General features: G+C 43.5%; 1 protein-coding gene across 9 annotated transcripts in view; it reads right to left on the bottom strand.

Moving 5' to 3' along the window:
• CELF4 (CUGBP Elav-like family member 4) overlaps nt 1–19,958 on the bottom strand; it is a 723,065-nt gene extending 703,107 nt beyond the window's left edge. For 4 of the 9 annotated variants that reach the window (XM_056325515.1, XM_056325511.1, XM_056325507.1 and 1 more), the window contains exon 1: nt 19,342–19,957. In XM_056325515.1, the coding sequence (XP_056181490.1) occupies nt 19,342–19,621 (280 nt within the window). In that variant the 5' untranslated portion in view covers nt 19,622–19,957. Of the gene's footprint in view, nt 1–19,341 lie in introns of all 9 variants that reach the window. The other 5 variants (XM_056325509.1, XM_056325508.1, XM_056325505.1 and 2 more) reach the window with 2 other exon arrangements.
• Between the last annotated feature and the right edge of the window lie 4,207 nt (nt 19,959–24,165).

Consider the following 24,165-nt stretch of genomic DNA (forward strand, 5'->3'; position numbering starts at 1 on the left):
CCTCTGGGTCCACAGCCCCAAGCCAGCGTAACACCACCTTGTCACAGAAAACATTATCTCAATAGACCCTGGAGGGTGGGCACAGCTGTACTGGTATTAAAATGCCTGATGACAGAATGCCTTTGCTTTACTTCTATCTGTGTGTGTGTATGTGTATTTATATGTCAGTGTAACCACTTCTATACAGGTATTGTATTCCCTCTAACAGAGAGATTTGCCATCCTGATCATGCTGCTGCAGTTAAAACAGTGCAGATTTTCTCCTTCAGCAGACCTAAACACAGTCCTGCAAAGCCCTGTCAGTTCCTGCTGGTTTGGAGGGAATGTCAAAGCATCTTTTGAGAGGGTCTCAGCAACCCTCCCTGCACCCCAAAGAAGAACTGGGCCCCAGGTTAACGAAAACGAGGGCAACCTTATACTATCAGCTGTCTGAGAGGGTGCCTGGCATTTAGAGAAGGAGTGACAGAGAAAATTCAAGTTACCAAGGCAATAGGCAACCTCAACATAGTGAAGGCAGACATAAATATATGGGCAGGAGCCAAACACAGTCGCTGTGAGACAGGCTTGCTACATGCACTGCCTCAGTTTCCCTTTGATTCTGAGGCAGAAGATGATGCTGGTTCACCGCAGATCATCATGATGAAGATGTTGCAGCCAAGATTTCTGATGTGCTGCTAAATGACCTGCTCTCTCTAAAGTGCAAGTATCTTCTTTGCGTTGCACTGGAATCAAATAGATCGGCTTTTCTGCTGCCCCTGCTGGAGCCCTCACAGAAGTGAGTTGTGCGGCGTACGATCCCATCGCAGCCCATGCACACTGCAAAGGAGAAAAAGAGAACTCCGACTCTTTCTTTGCTTTCTTTCTCCCACCAGACTGGGCCAAATCTTGATCTCATTTATATTGCAGTAATCCTGGAAGAAATTCATGGGAGTCAGTTTTTTTAGATTTACATGGGTACAACTGAGAGCAGAATTCATCACCACGTCTTCATAGATGGCTCCTAATCAGGGAAAAAATACTAAGGCCTCCTTTATCTTGACGGCACAAGATGGCTCAATAAATGTAAAGCACGTGTTATATAACAGTACAATAATCTATGGTATTGAGGGCTCACAGATCCTGAAAGTCTTTTCCACTTGCAAGGGGAGGGGGGAGGGAATTAAATAATAAGAAAAAATATATATTGAATAAAGTGCTTGTTGCAGAATATTTTTTTAAATACTGAACTGTGAAACCTAAAGTAGGGCAATACCCTCCCTTTCAACAATACTTTGACTTCCTACAGTCAGCAGATGCAATATGCATAGGATTCAGAAAGATCCCATTAAAATTCATTAAACCGTGTTTCCAGCTATTTAGTAAATTTTGAAGAAAAGAAACCTATTGCCTCTTCTGCTCCATACGATGGCCTCTTTGAATGTAATTAACCCTTCATTCATGGGTCTTTCTATCCAACTAATCTCCCACCCCGTGCCTTCCGATGCATTTTTAATAGCACAGCTAATACCACCACCTAAAATCCTCCAGCAGTCACCATGCAATAGAGCTCTTTGTACAGGCAAGGTACTGTAAATCTCCATAAACAGTGCTTGGATGAACAGCAAATTCAGATAAGTGATGTGTTCTTTTTCATGCCTTCCAGTTACAAACGGGGGATGCTCTTCATCCTTCAAGGTAGATTTTTATTCGGGAATGATGTTGGTTTCACACCTGTTCAGGGAATAGTCCCTGGATTTGGGGAAGCTGGGCAAGAAGAGGTGTAAGAAGGGGAAAAAGGGCTTAAATAAATAGTGAAACAGTAAAGAGAAACCTAGTCATACACATGAAAACAACCCTCCAAAATTAAAAAGCAAAATCATAATGGATCTGGCAAATTAATAGATGTTATACAAAGTGTCAACTTCATCTGTGTAAAGTGTAAAACTCTGGTCTTTTTATTACATGGTTGACAGAGACTCAGGACCCAATCTGGTCTCATCCCGCGTGCGATAAACCGTGACCAATTTCAAATTGGAGCTCCTATTTACGGAGGTGCTAAGCAAAGAGGGGGATTATATCATGCAAAACAGAAGCAACCAAAAATATTCCTGTTCCCCCCATCCTCTTTTCCCATCTGATAAATGAGCTTGTTTGTCAAAACAGGGTGTGGAGTTGGAGGGCCAGGGAAAAGGGATTGGTATAAAAAAAGGAAACAGAAAATGAGAACTGAAAATATTCTGTTTCTTTCTGCTCGGAGCAAATCCCATTCCCAGGCCAAATCTAATCAGAATCTGTCCATAAAAAAAATCAGGAAGGAAATGCTTTGAAATATAAGAAAGGTCTCAGCCCGATCCATCCTGCAAGGTGTTCAAGGTACATGGCGTTTCTTTCATGACTTCAGTGTTCTGTCAAAGCTATGAAGTGTTATTTCTGAGTCACAGAATTATGATTTTCACTTGGCTTTTGTAACACCCCTACACTTAATTGTTTCATCCGAACTGCAGATTTCCATGGATCCAGCAAAGCATTTAAGCACCTGCTCAACTTTAAGGACCTATTGCATTCTGGGAGGCTTTCACAATATGAATTAAGCACACATTTTGCAGGATGGACAGCTACATTTTGTCTGGAAGAGATACAAGCCTGTTCCCATGGGGTTCGCTGCTGTTTAGTACATCAGTCTAAAATTTGTCCATGAGTGTATGCGCCTCTTTTGTGAAAGACTTTGTTGTACCTGATTGAACTCCGGTACAATGTTCATGATCAGTCTTGGACAACTCGGGAAGGACTAATCCTGGCACCGCAGGACGGGACATGAACATTACAGTGTGTGTATCACCCTAAGCCACTGGGAAGCCAGCCTGAAGACTGCTTGCTTAAGAGAGAGGCACTGTCATTGCCTTACTCTACCAAATCAGGTTATTTTAAAGAGAAAGCAGAGCAATTCTGTTTAAAATGCACAAGACATCTGTACAGAGGATGAGAATTTCAAAGTACAGCACAAGTCTTACTTTATGGGAAGTATTATTGTCATTATTCTTACAGAGCTGGAAAGGGAAGAGAAAAAAAAAAATATATAGGAGCTCAACTCTACAAAATTTGCAGACCTGGGTGGCAGGCTAAGTGCTACGCAGCAAGCTGTGGAAAAATATCAGCAATCAAAAGCCAAAATCCTGGTCCCTGAACTTCCCATTCAAAGACATGCATTGTATTTTTCTTTACCCAAGAAAAAGTAGCAAGGACACACTAAAAATTTAGTGGTTAAATACCCATATAGGGGAATATGTTAATTGCTTCACACACCACTGGCACTGGACGTGTTGCCTGTAACACCATGGAAATGTGTGTACAAGTTAACAGCAAAGTTCAGTCACTGCAAGATGTGTATGTCTTTGTCTGCTTTAATTGTTTCCATGATTTAAGCTTTAGGCACCAGGAAATTAATCTGGGCAATAGTCAAGACAATCTGTACAAAGCTGGGTCCAATGTTGCTAAAACAAGCTGGCTGAAATGAAAAAGTGCAGCTGTGACTCTCCGCCTGATACCAACGCACACACACACACACACAAACACACGCGCACACGCAAAAACGGCCCGATTATTATTCTTATTATTTATGGACACAGATGAAAAGCCAAAGGGGGCATGGTAATGCACACAGATGCTGATTAGCTGGAGATTATATTGATGATGTAATAAAAATTCACTTTGTCTCTTAAGCTGCACCAGGACAATCAAAGACAGATTAGATAAAAATCAGGGAGAATGAATAATAGAAGGGAGAGGTAGCATCGTAAACCATAACTCTCTGCAAAATGTTCTACCTCTGAGTGCCCCTGGTCAGAATAAATAAGGGATGGAGGGTATAAATGCAGCCCAAAGGTACGTAGGTAGGAGGTAGATGTGGCTTTGTACGTGTATTATTTATCAATAAGCAGCCAGATATGCGCATCTACCTGCATGAGTTTGCAAATGCACACACATACACATCTACATGCACACACCTTTCCAACTCTGTTGAACGGATGAGGCAAGGGAGTGCAAGAGAGAAAGCATTGTATTTGGAGAGGGCAGACGGACAGAGAAAGCATACGGGGTGAACGATTAAAAGCATACGGGAAATGATCTGAGCGAGAAAGATGTGAACTTGTGGGGGAAAAACAACTCAGTCTCTACTTGACAAGGTAAAAGACACACATGCAAGCCTCCACATGTGCATGTATTTACCTAGACATATACCAGCGTCTGGAAAAAAGGTCCCTCCAGCCATAAAAAATCCTGATAAGGAGAAATTGGAGAAAACTTTCTCCTCTTAGAGTGCTTGCTTGGAAAGCAGCAGAACTCTTTTACGTCCAACGTTGGTTTAAGTTTACTGACCATGTTTAATATTTGATTAAACCTTTGGCATAGCTGACTATCCTGATCTGAATAGACGATCCGATGCTTTCTGTGGTAGTAAAGCCAAGCATAAGTAATAGCTGTCCTCTGACAACTGCTGCCTTGTGCATACGAGTAGGATTTTGCCATCTGAAAACCTGCTTGCTACCTGCTTCTGGATACTTTTCAGCTGCTCAGTATTTTCAGCTGTGCTTTATGAAATCAAACGAAAAACACAAAAATCCTTCTCCCAAACATGGAGAGGGCTGCAATTTATTTGTAGCTGAGGGAAAAATCCCTTCCTTCCCAAGTCTTCCCTGGCTTAAGTATTTAACTTGTTCTCCTCACTGTACTTTTTGCCTGTGGTTGCATCGTTACTTGCTAAATACATTAGCAAATGTTCATCAGCTTGCTCGGCAGCTTGGGGATGTTTGTGTGGTTGCCCACACACATGCACAGACGCATACATGCAGCAATTTTACGAATAAATCACAGTCACAGGGGTGAGGAGAGGGCATGTGGTACTTTATAATGGAGCAGAACAGCAAAAAAGAAAGGACATCTCCAGGATCAGAAAATAAGGGCTGTCAGAGTTTCTCTGTGCCTCTGAACGCCTGTGAGGTGGCCACTGCTGCCGATCACAGAAGGTGAGAGAAGGGGACATGAACTCAGGCTGCTTCTCCCTTGGCCTCCAAGGTGAGGAAATGTCTAATCCTTCATTACAGACAAAAAACAGGCCTAAATTATCAGCCTACATGCTCTACACCTCAAATGAGACAAGGCTTGCCAGGAGAGGTAATATCTTTTATTAGACCAACTGATACAGTTGGAAAAAAATAGACAAGCTTTCAGGCACAGAAGGAAGTCTGTCATTTTTTTTCCACAGCTATATCAGCTGCACTAATAAAAGATATTACCTCTCCTTACAAATGCTGTCTCATTTATAACCTCTAGACCATCACCACTAAAGCTACAGCATGACTTCTACCTTAAATACACACAAAGCTCTTTGCAAAGCTGGATATCACAAATTCCTCTTTACACATAGCAAACTGAGGAAGAGCAAGGTCTAGGAATGGGATCTGGCAGGACAGAAAAGGTTAGTAAGAGGGCTGGGCTACAAATAGGCTCCTAATCCCTTCCTACCTAACTCTGAATGAAGAAGACTCTGATGCAGCACTACATAAGCACAAGAGCTTATTTTGCCTTCTTGCTTTAATTTGGGGTTGCTAGAGAAGGGTTCTGGAGCTGAGGGGTAGTTACGTTTCAAAACAGCAGTGAAAAATATTTTTGCAAGAAGCTGAACTGTAGTCCCAGAAGGGACTGCCAGGAATAGTTAAGAATAAGATCACGATTTTAAGAATTCAAAAGAAAATGTATGCAGATTTTTTGTTCAGGTGTGAGAAATCTGCTGCTGATTTAATGAAACAAGAAAAGTTAAAAAAAAAAAAAAAAAGGTGCAATTGCCTTGGTGAAATTATAGACTTACTGCACTGTTTTGTACTTTTAATCTTTGACAGCGGACAATAAGCTTTGAACCTCAAAAGAAAAAAAAAAACACCCACCTTTTCTGTCTAGTCTCAGAAGCTGATGTACGGAAATACACGTTTGTGTATCTGTGTGTGTGTGTACATTTTGCGGGTGTGGGTCTTTCCGCTACTACCCACAGCTTTTTTCTTTTGGAAAATACTCGGTCAGTATGGCTCTCTTTCCCCAAACCGTTCAGGAAAGAGTGGCAAACGGAAAGGAGAGATAGTTAATGTGGTCTGAGAGAATCAGAGTGGTGACTTGCAACATGAACCAGTGAAGTGCTCTCTACAGGGGTGACAGCCAGCAACAGCACAAGGGCAAAATGTCGGTGCAGAGATGAACTGAGGGAAGAGGAGTGTGAACAGTGATGGCGAGAGCCAGGGAAACAGGTCTGTAGTGGCAGAGGTTGGCTATGGAAAATAAACGACGCGTGAGCACAGGTAGACTGAGAAGGACATTGTGGGAAATGGATATTGAGCCTGGAGCAGTGGCTGGGGAAGGGACCTGATGCTGGGCACAGATCTGAGCCTGTGGTCCTCGCACCCATGCCTGCACCTTCCACCCAAGGAGGAAGCCTGGGAAGAAGTGATGAAGACCTGGTCTTGGATGCAAACCCAGCCAGTGAGAGCCCAGGTGCAGCATTTGGAGAGTAAGTGCAGGGGCCAGGCATGGAGAACCGAGCCTAGGGAGCGAGCTGCTCGCCTGGCAGTCAGACCAATGCCTTTTGCCGGGTGGCACAGAGCAGGGTCGCTGGGCATGCTGGTGGCTCGGCTATTTCTTTATAAACTAAGAAACTGCTGCCAAGAGTCTTGTCCCTGGATTGGTGTAGGGGAGAAGGCAGGGGAGTAACACACCTATTGTGCAACTCCTTTTATGAATAAACTCATAAAATCTAATTCTACCAGCACCTGTCTGGCCTTTTTCAATGAGCCAGTCAGTAACAAATGATCATTTAACAGCACAAAGCAGCCGTTATATAGGAGAACAGATTGAGGCTAATACAACACACGTTCCCCTCCAAACAAGAACCCAACATTCTTTCTTCATTTTTTTTTTCCCCATCTGCAAACACTGTCAGTAAAGCTGAGTAAATATATAAATAATTAAACAAACAAATACTTTCCCTGCTGCCCCCGGGCCTTTGAAACTGAGACTTAGTTGGATTTCAGGCAATCAAACAGCATCACATTCACACACTCACACTGCACGCACGCTTCCTCTCCACCTTTGACAGAATATCATTGACTTGAGTGCACTGTGATGATTTCAGATAGGCTAGGGGTTAGATAATCGACTACACACACATACACACATGCACACTCCAGCTCTTCCATTTATTTCATAAAAGACATAAGCACAGATAGGATGGAAACACACACACACACACAGAAAAAAAAAAAAAAAAAAAAAACAAAAAAAAAACCAAACCCACAACACCAAAACTCCACATACGTTGCTATTGATGAACTAACTAAAACTGCAATGAAATAACAAAAAAAACCACAGGGAGACGAATTTGTTTGCTTGTCAGAACTTCACTGTAGGAGACCACCTGAAACCCTGGTTTTAAATGAAAAGGTTTATAATTTAATTTTGTTGTGGCTGGATACTTGAGGTCACTGGAATCTTGTTTGTTCCCCACAATAAGCTACTTCTTGGGTAGCAGTAGTGAAAACTCCCTTCTGGAGCACCTTGCTCTGCCAAAGACGGACATGCATATCCCTGCTTAAGGATTCACATGGTGTCTGTCTGTTGTTTGTGAGGCTGGGTCACAGTCTAACTATTGACTTGAGAGAGTGTTGGGTCAGTCCTCAGCAAATGGGCGATGACTGCCAATTCCATCTGCCCATACTGAGGGCAGGAGTACACTTATCTAGAGAGAACTTGCTCTTTTCACTGACCCGGTGAAGGCAGATACCTTTGGCTTGATCCAAATCGTACTGCAAACAATAGGTTTGGATCAGGCCCTTAGAGAAGGAAGGTGGGATGAGCCCTTCATCAAATCCTTGAGCTTTGCAGCTCCCTCAGTTGCCATAACAATGAAGAGTATGTATGTGATTCACTAAAAGAAGAAAAAAAAGAAAAAAAATCAAGATCCTGAATCAGTGAATGATGATATTCCTGTAGACACAGAAATTAAAAAGGATGAATCCTACTCACACAAAGAAAACTGGCAAAATTGCTATTGACCCTTTCTTAGCAAAGCAGGGACAAATATGTATTTACAAGTGAAATGAGCAAAGCTAATTTTCCATCTCCCCACAACGTGTTTTTTTGAAAGCGTGTTTTCCTGATCTGCATTGAAAGGGGCTCTGATGTAACACACTTGTCACCAGAGATACACCAAAACCTTTACTGAGAAAAAAATAAATGTCAAATTTGTGCCATTAAATTTTCCTTCCTATGAAAAATAAAAAAAAACCCTAAAATTAAATTAAAAAAAAATCCAACTGTCCCAATACTGCAGATGGGAAAATGAAAGATCAATAGCTCACTGGAGCCAATGAGAATCTTTCCATTCATTCAACAGTTTTCAGATCAGGCCTGAAGGCACCGAGCTTAAGTGACTCCATCAGAGAGTGATGGTGAGTAATTATCCATGCTGTGATTAGAACCCAGGCTCCTCACCGCCTGCCCTCACCTACCAGATAACGCCCTTCCTTTGAATGAAACTGCAGGCGCAGGCAGCAGTTTAAGAGGGGAAGCTCTGAGGTGTATTAGCTATCAGCAAACAATCCAGAAGGAATGGCAACGCTTGCTTTTCTTGTTTATTTATTTGTTTGTTTAATTGGATGTTAACTTATACTAAGTCATAAGAGAATGTAAAACCTAGCGCCACTCCATCACCCTTACGTCCTGCAAGATCTTTACCTTCATTTCCTCCCAGTTTTTCTACAAATTGGCTTGCCTTCACCCCCTCCCCGGCTTCTCTGTCAATGACTAAACTAGGAGTTAAATTATTTGTAAGATACTCTTTTTCTTTGGTATCAAAATTGGCTGAATCCCGACTCTTGTAAATGAACATGCAGCGATGGTATGGTTTAAAAGATTTTGCCAAAGGATTTTTGTTAGTTGTCTTGCCCATTCCTCACTTCCACTCCTACCTTCCTTGTTTATTGCCAGTATCTTGAATGAGATTTCTTTTTCTTAAAAGGAAAAAAAAAATCCTTAAGAAAAAAACCTAAAAGATAGAAGGAAAACAAAGAAAAAAAAATTCCAGACTCCCTCCGAATGCACAAACCAGAACAAACCCCACAGAATAGCATAACTGAATAACAATGTATCTTCATAAAAGAGGGTGAAAAATTGCATCCTCATCCATGTATTATTGAAGATGGAATACAATCAAATAAATCACTTTAAAAAGCAATTAAATACTTACAAAATAAAAATACTTGTCTTGTAAACTGACCAAAAAAAAAGGGTGTAATGAAATGCAAACCATCTTGAAACTACCACACAGAAACTGGAATGAGACACTTCACGCTGAACCATATAGCAGAAGTGAACTAGCGTACCTAGATAAGGCAGCCTATTGCTGAAGACGGAGTAGTTAGGAAATTCAGAAGGAAGCAGGTCTGTGTATCTGGATTTAGATGAGTAAGAACCTAAAGGCAGTCACATTGCATATTACCGGTCATTCCTGCCTCAAATAACTGTTTCTTGCAGAACTGTCCGTAACCTAGGGCCCAATCCAAACACTGCTGCGGGCAAGGTGGAGTTTTCCTGAAGACTTCAACAGGCTTTGGAGCAGGTTTGTAGCTGCTCTGGAAAGTGTTTTCCTGTCAATTATAGATTACACATGTCACAGAATATATGTTACTTCCACCCTCTTCCCCCCCCCCACCCCCCCTACCCCCCCATTTCTTAAATGCTGCTTAAGGGTGTGAAAAAATAATCTAAATCAAGCACTTGTGTTGCATTGCTGTGTAGAAAAAAAAAAGCTCTCTAGGATTAGTCCTGTTCTGATGGAGGCTGAACTGGTTGACCAAAACAATCCTAGTTGCATTGGGTTTCTCAAGCCCCTGGCTTCTCTGCAGCTGCCAGGCAAAGACCCGATCCTAGGGAAAGAGGTGTTTCATTTCCATCTGGGTCAGGCGAAATAATGGGCAAGAAATGGCACCTTGCCTGTAAGAGGCAAGAAAAGTGAGTTCGCTCTGGGTTAGCTTTTGAAGAGCTGCAAGCCACCTACTTCAATCTGCTTAGCAGAGGTATCTCCCTCTCCCCTCCTTTCCTCGCTCATACACCATTTCAAAGAAGCGCATCTTTACCTTATTATATTATTAGAATCAATCAATAATATTAATATTACATGTGAGCAATTCTGTAAATTCTTCATAGTTCTCCTCCTTGCCTGTTAACAGCAGGTACATTATACAGTCTCTGGTTAGATTGGTCAACCAGGCTATCGATAGTCTTAATAAGCAATATCTATATTGTGACCTTTGCTCACCGAACTGAATCTCTCCTATAGGGCTGTCAGATTCCTTAAAGAAGTATTGATAAGCTCATTACTGTATTGCTACATATAATTTTAGGTGTTATTTTCACTCACCCTCAAGCATCTAGTAGCCTCATGCTTTTTTTCTTTTTTTTTTCCCTCCTAAAGTTTCGGCCCTTTTACAATTGATCAAATAGTGAATTAGAGCATTATAGAGAGGAAACATAATCAGGGGATTTCTACAAGCATACTGTGATATATCTTTTGATCTTCTGACAGCCTTCTTCCCTCTGGATCCTAGGAAAGAAGCACTGTTTTATAGGGATATTATTAGGCTGATGCTGGTTTATACATATACCTGCAAGAAGCTACCGAATCCAACAAAGATATTTGTGCGCGTTTGCAGTGAGTGATGCATATTATGTGATGCGAATCTGTCCTTAGGGACTGAAAAGGAGAGGAACTATGTGCAAATGTAAGTCTGCCCTTGCGATACATGTGTGCATACACAGTCTCTGTGTATTATATACACAGGCATTTGAATTAAAAACAGGCCGAATATGCAGTCAGATCTCATCAGCCCAACTCTGTCTGCAAAGCTCCATTTTTATTCTGTTTGAAGAAGCTTCATGTCCAGAGTTATCTGCCCCAGCACACTGGGAAGTCAGCTGGGTTGCCTCTGGAATATTTTGGAGACTCAGAGACAAATAAACCAGAGATGGATTAATTAAGTGTGACTGTATCATTAAATTAGTATAATGAACAAACAGCTATGTATCATGTTAAACTCTGCGTATAATTCCAGGAATAGCCTGTTAAGTCACCTGCTACTTTCATGCAAGAGTGTGATTTCTGTACTGTCTTTTAGAAAGGAATTGTTTAGAGACCTGTATCAACCTGTCTGTACTGAATACATGTTTTTGTTAGTATCACATGTAATAAATGGGGGTGTGTGTGCGTGATATACAAACATGGCAGGCACACTTCTCTCTGCATATGCACTTCTCACATAAATGTTCATTCTCGGTTGCACCTTTCACACAAGCGATGTCTTTTTTATGTTTTCCAGACTGAAACAAGGAAATTATAGACCTCAACCACACAAAGGGGAAAGAATAGCCTGCGTTACAAACTGAGTCTGCACTGTACCTTGGTATATCAAACTTTAAGCAACTTTCTGGTGGGAAAATACTTTGAGGCACTTAACAGCGAAGGTGCTTGTTGCTGGCAATTGTATATCCCTGGAGGCACCAACATTGGCAACAAATCCATCTATGAAATAGTTAATGTTAAAGAATGATTGTCCATGTTCAACAGAGGAGGGAGAAATAAACAGATAAGGTGAGGTAGATCGAAATCTGCATGCCTCATTGGCTGAGTTGCCGGATATTTCTAGTGCATCTGAAAGGTTTGTTACTAAGAACCTGTTAAGTATCTTTAAACCTTTGATCTGTAGCTGGTCTTAACAAAGGTGAAAATTAATTAGAATGCATTGCAATAAAGTCACATCGTGGTCAGTTTATATATACCGTCCAAAGCTGGTTCACAGAAGTCACTGTCCATTAAAGTCTTCTTGGAGTCTGGTTCATTATCAATTTTTCCCCCTTGCTTTGATCAATATTTTTGGTTGCTTCTGCTTGACAAACTTAACACAATGTCTATATCTATATGTCTTGCCATTCATTTACATGGAATAGATGGCCATATATGATTTATTTTTAGCTACTACATATGGTCAGGCACTTTATTTGAGAGGTTTAGCTCTCTCATCCATCTTTATTTTAAGGAGCGACAATAATAAGCTTTCTCTTCCTTCAAGGGGATGTCAGTTGGATATAATGAATGCACATTAAAAGCTGCATTCACCTGTGTGTGCATTCAGGCTGTGGCTCACGGTGACAAAAGCAAACAAATGCAATATCTGTGGTGACATCCTGACTCCAGCCCACACCAGGAAATGCAGCACAAAGTGATTCGACAGCTCCTGCGATCCCCAAAATGCGATGATGTATCTCGAGGAGGCACAGGGAGAGAGAAGCCCCTAGAATATATACCCTGGCTCAGCCAGCGAAGTCGCAGTGGAAGAACAGCCATAACTTTAGCTCACCATGGTTATTATTTTTCCCTTTTTCCACTGCAGATTTTAATACATAAGGGTCAGTCTGCCATGAAAAACCCCGGCGACAGTCATACGGGCATCGGTGGAGCAGTTAAGTGAGTGAGAAATGTGGCAGAGTTCAGGCTTTTGTCAGTTCCTCAGCTTTGGTTTAGTGTTGGTTTCACTTATGGAAGGAAAGCTAAGTTAAGGGCAATCCAGTAAGCACAGAAGCTGGTAACATTAATTGCAGGTGTTGTAGTTTGCTGCATAAATCCACACTCCAGCATTTTAAAGGGAATGTGAAACGCAAAGTGCAAGCCTGCACCAGAATTTCCAAAAGTGGACTCACCGAAGCGATGGCAAAAATCTCACTGACTTCTGCCAGCAAGCAGGCAACGGGCCTTCGCTCCCTAAGTAAAATGATGCTGGGATTAATGGAACACCAGACTCTCTGTTAAGGCTGGGATTCAACTTAGGTCACTTAACACTTCTCCTGCTTAGCACAAACCGTTACAGGGCAGAAATCAGACAGCACTTAACGCACAGGTCATGGTGAGCTCCGCAGCCTCCTGCTATTATGGAATATTATTTTAAGGCTATAGCCAATACCTACATGAGTCTTTGTGCATCTGATGCTTTTTCTCTATTTTAAACGCAGGTAAGTGGCCCAACAGCCTAGATCATCTCCCCCACTTTTTCTCCCTTGGAACCATTACTGTCTGTCGCATAAACCTGCCTGGGTTCACAGTTGATTGACGGGAGGGACAGTAACAGCTCCTTTAGTGTCGTTATGGTCTGTCAGGTCAGTGCGGCTGGTATGCATGCGCACAGGGTATGCATGATAAAAAACACCCTGACATCTTGCGGAAAAATGTGGCTGTGTATTTCCAGCTCTTGAGGCTAGGGGAGGCCTTCCTTGACCATCCAGCCCCTTCTGCCCCTTGCTCTTGACCACCGTGCATAGAAAGTCTGTCCTCTGCCCGCTCTTCCTGATGGGTGCAATCCACTTTTCCGCTGAGCACGACACTTTCCGCAACCTCACTCATTTCTTACCCTTGCAAAATTTCCAGATACCCTCTGACAACTTCCTTCAAAAAGCTATTCCATCAGCTACGTGGCTTTTATTATAGTATGCAATTTGAATCCTGTACTAAAGAAAGCCCTGCCCGTGGCACTGGCCACTGGCTGATGCAGGATACAGGACCAGATGAACCACGCTTTTCATCCAAGGTGACAAGGATCCTCAATTTTTTCCCCTACTTCAGTGCTGATGCTCCCACTCTCTTCTCACTGAATACAGGTTGGGGCGGGGGGGGGGGGGGGGGGGGGGATAAAATAAAATCAAACCAAATTGTCCCCTTGTTTCTGTTATGCTTCAGAAACGAGTAAGCTCCTGATTCACCCTTTAAAACCATGGTTTGGCCAAGTAAATACTATGAAATTTGGTTGTTGTCGCTATTTTTTTTTTTAAGTAAAAGAAAAAAAGTACCTTTTTTTTCCTTCACTAAAATGCACAGAGACACCCGTATACGTAGATATTGAAGGACAAACCCAATTGTAATCCATAAATGTGTAGGAAAATAAAAGTCTAACCTGAAGAAAGGCAAGAGAAGAAACAAAAGCTCTAGAAACACAAACTTTAATTTCTTTCTTTCCTCCACGTTACGTAACTTTAAAACAAATCCATTCTTGTAAGGATGATTAGTTGATGTGGTAGTGGGGCTAGCTGAAGAACAGCTTTCAGTGCAAAACTTAACAGCCAAGCGAGAGATCCCAGAAAATTGGAGTTTGTATTGGAAATGCTGACACAACCGTAACAACAGCATCATAACTGGCTGCAGCTGCTTTTAGAAACCAGAATCCATGTCCAGACCCCTGAAAAAAAGAGTTAACATATAGCCTTCTAATTTATGAAGCAATCTGGGCTATCTGTTTGACATTATCAAAACACATACACGCTCATCTGTACGGAAGATTTTAATGTACAAGGAGTTGTTTTTTTCTGCTCTCTTCCATCAAGTTATCCAATTGCATTTTGATTGTTTTAAAGGGTTGTTCTTTAGACCTTAGGCATAAAGCCTCCTCTGTTTTATTCCAGTTTATTTGTGCATTTACCTCCCTAAAACTTGTATGGTTTACTACCATACTAAATGCTGTATGTGTTGCTTTCAGCCAGGCAAGCCTTATGTTTCAATTATGGAGGAGTTTATTCAGCACCTATATTGCGTTGTGCTTCTTTTCAACTAAATTTCCATTTCCCAAAGGCTATATGCATAAACGTGTATACACCTCTTTTTTCTGTATGTATACAGATACAAAAATCTATACATTTATACACATATACAAATATATCATCTTAACTGAATGCTCATTTTCATTGCACCTTTGAATTTCTGAGATATCCAAAACCTTCATAAACATATTTAGACTCAACAAGGTTTTAATTTTTCTAGCATCTATCTTTGTAATCAAACAGAACAGAATGCAATGAATGGAATCCTTGTTTACCTACCCCCATGGTGTCTTAAATTTCAAAATTATTTATACTTTTGAGATGGTAAAGCAGCAAAAGAACTAAACTGTTCTTTCCATACTGCATTTTTCTAGCTGCATTGAATGCCTTCTGAGTGAGGTTCGGGTCAGGTAGGAACACCGTCCTAACCACGGTACTGCAATGGTGGGTTTCAAGGAGGGTTTGGAGTTTTGTGTCTTTTTTCCCCCGCTAAACAAGGGTTGAAAGGTTGTAGTATCTCTCAGGTCTATGGAAGGCTCTTGCCTTCCCACCGCACACTATCTCCACTCTTTAAGTGCACTCACCCGCGTGTGTTTCAGTAAATCTCAGTTAAGTGTGGAATGCTGATTTCTTCTGACTTCCTAAATAGAATATTATGGAGACCTGTGCGTTTTAAATTAAAACACATTCCAAGCCTTGGGTACAAGCAAGCTTTGATAGAAAAGGCTGTTTAAACCTTTGGGACAGTCCTATATTTAGATTACATTAATTCATAAATATTATACTAAATACCACTTAAATTGGCCTTAAATGACTTCAAAGATAATGCATTATAATATGGCTGTCCTGAGAGCACTAACCTTTATGCCTCCCAGTAACTCAGCCTTTAAGCATACTCCACTGCTAGATAAGGAGGGGAGAAGTTATGAATGAATGGCTTGCTAAATTGTTCAAGTGTGATTAGTTAACTCCGTGCGTGTGCGTATGTGTGTGTGTATGTGTGAGTGCGTGGGTGGGTCAGCTCAGCCCTGGTAGGTTCCTACCCGTGGATCTCAGCACACAGCCTCTTCCCAACCCTAGAGCAAAGTACCACAGCAGGAGCCTGTTCCTGCCCCGTGTGGAGAGAAGCGAGGATGAGGGAAATACGCAGCAGCTATGCTCGTGTCATGAAAGCTTGTTTTCTCAGGGATCTGGCAAGCCTTTCCTACCACCCCTCACACGCTGCTTCCCCCGTACCCTTTTCTCTCTGCTTGACTGTGAGAGAATTGTGCTCCCCTGCCTCTTCCCTAGTATCTGGCCTGACATCAGCCGGGGCTGCTGGTGAGAGGACGTGGGACTTCACTCTCCTTTTGTGATAGTTTTTTTTAGGAAGGGAGCATAGCCATGTACTTTATCTTCAGGCTCTTAATTCTCTATTTCCTCCTGCTATACAGGAGCACCACAATAGGATCTCTTCATAATATTTTCAAGAGCACACATCCTGTGCTCTCATTTTGATAGATTTACACCTGAAATTACTCTGGGTGCTACATTTTTACTTTAAGCTAATCCATGTCTCTTCCCTCCTTCCAACACAAACCCACCTTCTCCCTCTCCACACCCAAGGTTTGCTCTCCGTACACTTAAATAAACTACAGCTCACTATTAACCCTTCAAGGTATACCACTACCACAGCCTCATCCCCTGGATTAGGAATGAAATCAACAGAGTGATGGATCAATTAATGTATAAGCATTATGCATCACTTATGGAAAGCATCTTGGGGTTTCATATTGCCAGCCTACCCCGAGAGCCAAGTTGGACTATCTTTATGCAATTCTTCACCTATGCCTGCAAAGCAAAGCCAAAATAAGGAGATCTGAGTGAATACTATGCTTCACATGACCGCATTTAGAGAAGGGAAAAGGAAAAAAAAAAAAAGATTAAAAATGAAATAAAGTGAAATAAAATAATAAAAAATAAGCCAAACACAATCCTCTTCCTTCAAAGCCCCATCATGCTTTTTGATTTAATAGTAATTAATCACTACTGGCAAGAAAGTAATTTTTTTCCAGGTAGCCAGAGGCACATTTTTATCAGGATTAGCTAATAAATCAGCGGCATCGCTAGAAAGGAGTTCAAACTCTTCTCGGATGTACTAAATAAAACCGATCTCTGAAACGCTGGCAACTCAGTGTCTATTGAAGCTTCACTCAAACCCTAGCCTGCAAAATAACAGTCATCATCATTTTTTCCTTCCAAAGTCCAAAACTTCTAGCAGGTTAAATATGACTGTTTCTTTCAAGAGGAACTCATGCAATTTGGTTTGATGAGGTGACAAGATTTCCCACCTGGCTTTTTTCCTAGGTTGCAGCTTTAGAACAGAAATGAAATGAAGGGAAATGAAGTTAGTATCTTGCTTAATTCAGGAATATGTGTTAAACACATCCAAGCAAGATAAATGATCCCTCTCTCACTCTCCTCTCCCTCCCTCCCTCCCCCGCTTCCTGAGTTTGTCTCTGTGAATACAAGCATACAGTAAAAGCAAAACTGAACTGAAAGGGAAAGAATTCACATCTATGAAACAGAAATTAAAGTTAGCGCATAGACTGATTAATTACAGGTTTAAGAAGAACATAATAAAAGAATAAAATCTCATCAACAAATTAAAATAACCACCCCCCAACAGAAAAATCCTTTATCGAGGTGTTAGCTCAAAGGTTTCCTCTACACTATTTGAAGTGTTTCTCTTCAGTGTGGCTTTTACTGTTGTTATTTTTATTTTACAGAAACCGCAGATAATTTTTGCAAACAAATGCGTGCACACATGATCTCAGTGGCTATTCTCACTATGGTTCATCTGTTAGATGAAACCTCCCAGGACCTTTCCATCCCTGTACTTCTTACTATTATTTTTATTGTTATTATTAATAATTATTATAGTATGGATGTCATGTTTAAATGATGCCCATTGGACCTTGATGTGGCTTCTAGGAAGCTAGTCGGAAAAGAAAGCAATGTCCGAAAGGGCTACACTGATCATCATAAATATGAGAGGGGTGTTTGGAGCAACCGGCAAGAAGGGAAGGAAGAAATATCCTATAACTTGGACTGACTCCCCGGTTCCCGAGCCCTGAATATTTTCTCTAGCCTGTACGAAACCGATACTTTGTGCTGTCAGGGTACATTTTGAGTCGCATTTCCTGAGGGTGGAAGAGAGGAGGGGAGTGAGTGGGAAGAGAACTAAACATGTTGTTAAGTTCAAGATTTACAACTCGCCAAGGCATCTAGAAAGCTGGGAAGCCAGTAATGCCATTACCCGTGACTCTCCCTTCCGGGAGTCCACCAGGCTGGAGCAGACACTGCTACTGAACCTCTCCTGTAAGATACAACTTCCACTCCCCCCGTGGCTCCCTGCAAAACCCTTTCTCCTCCTGCACTAAAAGTGGAGTCACACCCCAGTCACTTCTAGTCTGGTCTTTTCTTTTCTTTTTTTTTATAACTACATATCCAATGAAATGAACACACACACACATACACAGAACCTCAGTTAATAAAGTGGCTCACTTTGCTCCTGGGTCTCTCCTGCTCCTAAGCTGGGCTACCATGCAAATTATCTTCAACTTCCTCCCCGTGAGTCCTACTTTCCTACCCGGGGATCCGAGCATCTCTCCCCCACTACACGCACCCTCCCCCACCCCCAAAACGTAGCATTATCTAATCTGAAATGCACCTCCAGAGAGCCTAAGCTAAGCAGGGAAAGCAGTGGGCAGGGATGGAGCGAGTGAGGCATTGCATGGGGAGTATGTCTCCACTGCCTTTAAAAAAACCTAAAAAGTTCCCGAGATGGACTTTGGACACCTTAAAGTAGTGCTTGGAATATGCTTGCTAGGGGACTTCTCCCCTCTGGAACTAAACTGCCACCTGTCCCTCCCGGCTCGCTCGCTTCAACACAAACACAAACACACACCATTATTTTGTATACGCACCCCTGCCCCGTTTGAGATAGCCTTTTTTATTGTTGTTTCTAACCCTGTTCCCACGCTGAACAAAATCTAAATTAAATCCCACCCCGGAGCAACTCACTCTCCTCCACCTCTGCGCTGGATCAGACTACAAATAATAATTGTAAAAGCAGTAAAAATTGATATTTAGGAAAAAAAAAAAAAAACAAACCACGGAGCGGGGGGGAAGGGGGAGAAAGAAAAAGAAAAGGCGCCGGTGCCACATACACAACAGTTGTAAAATCGGGGCTTCCCAGCCCGGCGCAGGCAGGCGGGCAGGCACACGGGCACACACCCCTGGGTGGGCAATGCGCGGCTCCCGGCGGTGGGTACGGCACCCGCTCCCTTTCAGCACCACGGCGTGCGGACAGCTGCCCGCCAGCCCCGCCGCCCGCCCCGGCGCTCGCAAGTAGCTGCATCTCGCCCCCCGGAAAGGGGGGAAAGAAATAAAATTTACTAATAAACCGAACGGAGCTGACTCCTTTCGCTGCCTCTCCCTCTTCTTTTTCCAGGAGGGACTATTATTTCTTTCCCTGTCCCCCCATCCCCCCCAGCCTGCCACCTCTGCCCTCCGGGCCAACCAAAAATGAAATAAAATGAAATGAAATCGAAAGGAAAGAGAGAAAGAGAGAGCCAGGAAGGGAGAGGGAACCTGCCTTCCTCTCCCCATCTCTCTCGGGAAAGTTCAGGAGGTAACTCACCTTTGTGCATGCCAGTGAACCTGTCCTTCAGCACCGTCAGTTCATAGATCTTCCCGAACTCCTCGAAGAGCGGTTTGAGGTCTTTCTCGTCCAGGTTACGGGGGATCTGCCCAATAAAGAGCTTAATGGCATCGTGGTCCTTCATTGGGATGGTGGATGGGTTTCCGGGACTATGGTTTAATCCGTTCATATGCCCGTTGGTGCTGGGGTTGCTGTGATTGCTACTCAGGCTGGTATTGTCTGGTTGTCCGTTTGCTAACGTGGCCATCTTTATATACATAGAGAAAATCTTCTTTCCTTTTTTCCCCCCTCTTCTTTTCTCTCTCCCTCCCTCTCTCCCTCTCTCTCTCTCTCTCCCTCTCTCTCTCGCTCTCGCTCCCTCTCCCTCTTTCACACACACACACACACACACACTCACACACACACACACTCCTCCCTCTCCGTCTCTCTCTCTCTCTGGGTCTGATCTGATTTTTTTTTTACATTGAAGATCTGTGTCCTTTCCGTTTAAACAGGCTGGATCGGTTCAAATTCCCAGCCAGACTAGGGGGTGGGGTGTGAGTGTGTGGATGTGTGTGTGTGCGGGGAAGGGAGGCTGGGGGTGGGGGACTGCTTTTGCCTCTACTCTGGCTAAACCCCCTCCTCCCATCCAACCACCCCCCCGTCTGTCTGCCCGGTAGAAGCTCAATGGTATCTTCCAACACAGCCCCTGGCTATAAATAGCACTAGGCGCATGGCTCTTTGAGAGACAGTCAATTTCTATTGTGCCAAGTGAGCAAAGGGGAACGGTTGCGTTTTTAGGACCAATGATGATGATTTTTTTTTTCCTTTTCCTTTTCCTTTGCAAGCCCTCCGATCAATCGTTGTCGTTATAATTTCAGTGATCATCGGGAAAGCTGCCGTTTTATTTGAGAGGGGGAAAAAACCCAAACCCAAGGTGTTCTGACTTCTTCCTATTAATATGATGTCTCTTATTTATTATTTACTCTTATTATGAATTCTCAATTGATAATAAAAGCAGTACAGACACGGACGAATCCTCGGGCTCAGAGGTTGCTTTTGCTGTTGTGGTTGTGGTGTTACAAGCTCTCTTTACTATATCTCTTCTTGTTGCATCTAAAAATTGCATGCTCTTTACGCTTTTTTTTTTTTTTAAATTATGCTGCTGATGATGACATCAAGCTAGAAAAGGCGCAAACTGTGTTATTGTAGCTCTTTGGAGGGAGACGAAAAATATTGAGATGACTTAATTTTCATGATGCCGATATTTATTTTACATACAATCAGTGCGGGCGTTATCTCCTATACTAGCTGCATGTGTGTGTGTGTGTGTGTATTGGAAAGGGATTGATTAGATAAGATTTTCTTGCCCGACTTCCAAGCCATCAGGATATTCTGTCTCTCTCTGATGGAAACATAAATTGTATTTTGTAGTCATCAGGGATCGGGAGTTGCTTGTCCGAACAATGCTCTCTAGACGGTGTGTACTGTATGGTGGAAATGAAATCAGCTCTGCTTTCATAGCATCTGGGGGTGGGGAGGGCAGCGAGGCTCGGATTAAGGACACAACTCCCCCTCGTCCCCCAAATAATAACAGTAATCCGGACAGTAACAAAACAAGGCTCTGCATGTTCTCAGAGCAATTTTTTGTTTCGGCTTGGCTTTTTTTTTTTTTTTTTTTTTTTTTTTTTCATCCCTTTCCCCCGGTTCCCGTGCAAGCTGCGCGGGGACGAGGTTTGGAGGAACAGCAGCAGGCGAGCCCCGGAGCAGCCTGAGAGTTACCTGGCCTGAACCCCCCCCCAACCCCCGGCCAGACTGCAGCCACACACCCCCTGGCTCTCTCCTCTACCGCGGGGGTGCTGGCAGCCCCCCTCCCCGCCCTGCCCTGGCCGCCCCCCCCCCGGGCACCGCGGGGGCTCCCAGCCATTGTTCCCGGCGCCGCTGGCTGCTCCCCGCGGCGGAGGCGGCCCCGGGGGGCGGGCTGGGAGCCGGACCCCCGGCCGCCCGTCCCCCGGGAGCGTCAGGCAGGGCGCTGGTAACACGTGTGACTGTAAACGGAAGGGGCAGCCGTGGAGGAGGGAGGTTATTACTTAAAATTTGCAACGTCCCTGCGTGTTTTATTGACCGGAATTTATTTTTATTTCTGGTTTGTTTTTTTTTTTTTTTTAAAAGAAAACAAACAACAAAAACAACAACAACAAAAAGGAACAAACCCACAACACCTTTGTAGCAGTTTTCACTTCATTTGGCTTTGGTTGTAATAACAGAGCAGCAAGGCAGTGTCCTGCTCCACCCTACCCCCCCCCCCAAAAAAAAAAAAAAAAAAAACCCAACAAAAAAAACAACCAAAAAAACCCAAACCACCCAAAAAACCAACCCAATGCAGGTGGCTCCGCTGTTACAACTACTCCCGTGAATGCGAGCCCTCCCGTGCCTTAAAGGGGAGCCCCTGCCAGGGAAGGAGCGCGGCGGAGCCCGATCGTGGGGCGGAGGGTGGCCGGGTGCGGAGGGGTACAGCAGGGCTGCGCCCCCTCCTTGGGCGACCGACGGCCCCGCAGGGGGAGCGCGGCGGGGCGGGGGCGGGGTCGGGCCCTGCCCCAAGGAGCCGCCCCGCCGCCGGATCCCCCCCCCGCCCCTTCCCCCGGGGCCGGCTCCGGAGGGCGACACCCGAGCAGAGCCCCCGGCAGCCCTGGCTGCTTTTTACGGCTCTTGAAATATCTTTCGCCGCTAATGGGGAGGCAGCTGCTGCCAGACGCCTCACGCCGGGCTGGTGGCAGGCACCGCGCATTGTCTGCCGTCTGACCGGGCTTGCTATTTATTGGGGTCTAAGCGCGGGGGGGATCTGCCTGCCTTGCCTTCCCGGGCATGCACTAGCAACGTTTAAAGGCTAAAGAAACGGAGACCTGACAGCCCAGGAGCTGCGGGGAGGGTAAAACCCTCAGACAGCCCCTCTCCCAAATCCCCAGCCCCGTGACTCACCTGCTTTCAAATCCTGCCTTGTGCCTTGGACTGTGATAAAAGAATAACAACAACAAAAGCTGCATGAAACAAAACCTTTCAGCACACACCACTCACCCCCCGAACCAGGACCTTAAAAATCTTGATACCCACTCTTCCTGAACCTTAAAACGGTACCCGTGATAGAGCCAGGGAGGCTCACCGAAAAAAGACTTGTTAAACGTTTTTGAAAGAAGGAATATCCACTAGTGAAAAGTGAAACAGCATCCAGCACTGATCCATCCCAGGGACAGCTCTGTTAACACTTTGTCCCTGAGCAGGCCACTCCGCCTGCAATCACGACTTATCCCAAATGGAAGCCAATTAAAAGAATAGGGCAGTGAAAAAAAAGAGTAATTTTGTTGCTCATCAGGGTGCCCCTTTTATAACAATATATATTTTTTAAAACTTTGTGCTGGTCCACACCCCGTTTTCACAAAGCCACAAGTATAGTCATTTAGAAATGGATGCTGTTCAAGTACAGCCCCCTGGTGCACAGGCACAGCTGTGAGGGGTGGCAGGATGAAATAATATGGACACAAATATTGCTACAAGGGCTCTGAGATGAACACAGCTGCTACTGTGGATGGAAATAAGCTATACCCCGTAAGCACCTTTACACATGTACAAGGAGCTGTACTGGATTTTAAACAGATAGAGGCAAAGGAGGAGTGAAATTGTTATCTATAAACCAGCCTTTGCTGAACAGTTCCCAAGTGAGAAATGTTCCCAGTGTAATCACAGTGGGTCCAGTCCAGTCATCCATAAGCAGGGGAGTCCACAGGAATTTTGTAAGAATAAGGTCTTTTGCAACAGTCTCCAGTTTCTCCAGAGAGTAAAAATTATTTATCTGCTTGGAACCAAAATAAAGCACTTTATATTACCCCCTCCATTTTTTGTTTTTGTTTTTGTTTTGTTTGTTTGTTTGTTTGTTGGGTTGGGGTTTTTTTGTTTGTTTTTAAATGTACCTACTTGCCACAAAAATGCAACTCTCTCCCAAAACCATTTACAGCCCCATTTGCTTCTGCTCCACACTCTGGTTAGTGTCTCTTTTTGGGGGGGCAACACAAACACTATTTATCATGGGGTAGATTGCCAGCAATTTTTAATTCTTCAGAAGAAATGCTATACCCCGAATCAGCATAGCTGGAAAAATGCACTGGCATTGCTATACCCGCAGCAGAGAGATGCAGTGGGACCAGCCACAGGTATACACACACACACCTCGTGCGGGAAAGGGTTTGGGGACCAGGCTTTGGCTTTTAATGTGCCTTTCAAAGGGCTTGATTGATTGCTGTTAATCCTGTGAACAACTTCGGTGTTGTTAACAGGACTGCCCGCATTATAGTAAATGTGCTTGCATGCATTAGTATGCCTCTCGTCCCCATGACGTCAATAGACAGCTTTCCAATGACTTCCAGGAGGGCTGGATCAGGCCCTTGCTAGCAGCAAGTTTTTAATGAACACCGTTTGGTGCAGGGAAGAGGGGCATAGTGATACATCAGCCCTGACTGTCTTCAGTCTCCAGGAAACAAGCAAGTAAAAAAGCAGAGCAGGAATAGGCCGAAAGGTTGCTGGAGGGGGATTCTTCTGCTGAACTTCAAAACCTGGACCCGTAGCACACACAACCATCACTCGCTGAATGCTATAAAATAAATGGCAGGCAACTTTTTTTCCAAATAAGTAAATAATACCTGTGATTTATTTTTTTTTTTAATAGATAAAGTAAATGGCAGACAAGTTTTGTTCCAAATAAATAAACTGTAAGTGTTAATTTTGTTTCTAAATAGTAATTTATCCTTCTTTTGGTCAGCCCAGATACTTTCA

Source organism: Falco biarmicus, chromosome Z, assembly GCF_023638135.1.
Source record: "Falco biarmicus isolate bFalBia1 chromosome Z, bFalBia1.pri, whole genome shotgun sequence".
NCBI classification, from domain to species: Eukaryota; Metazoa; Chordata; class Aves; order Falconiformes; family Falconidae; genus Falco; species Falco biarmicus.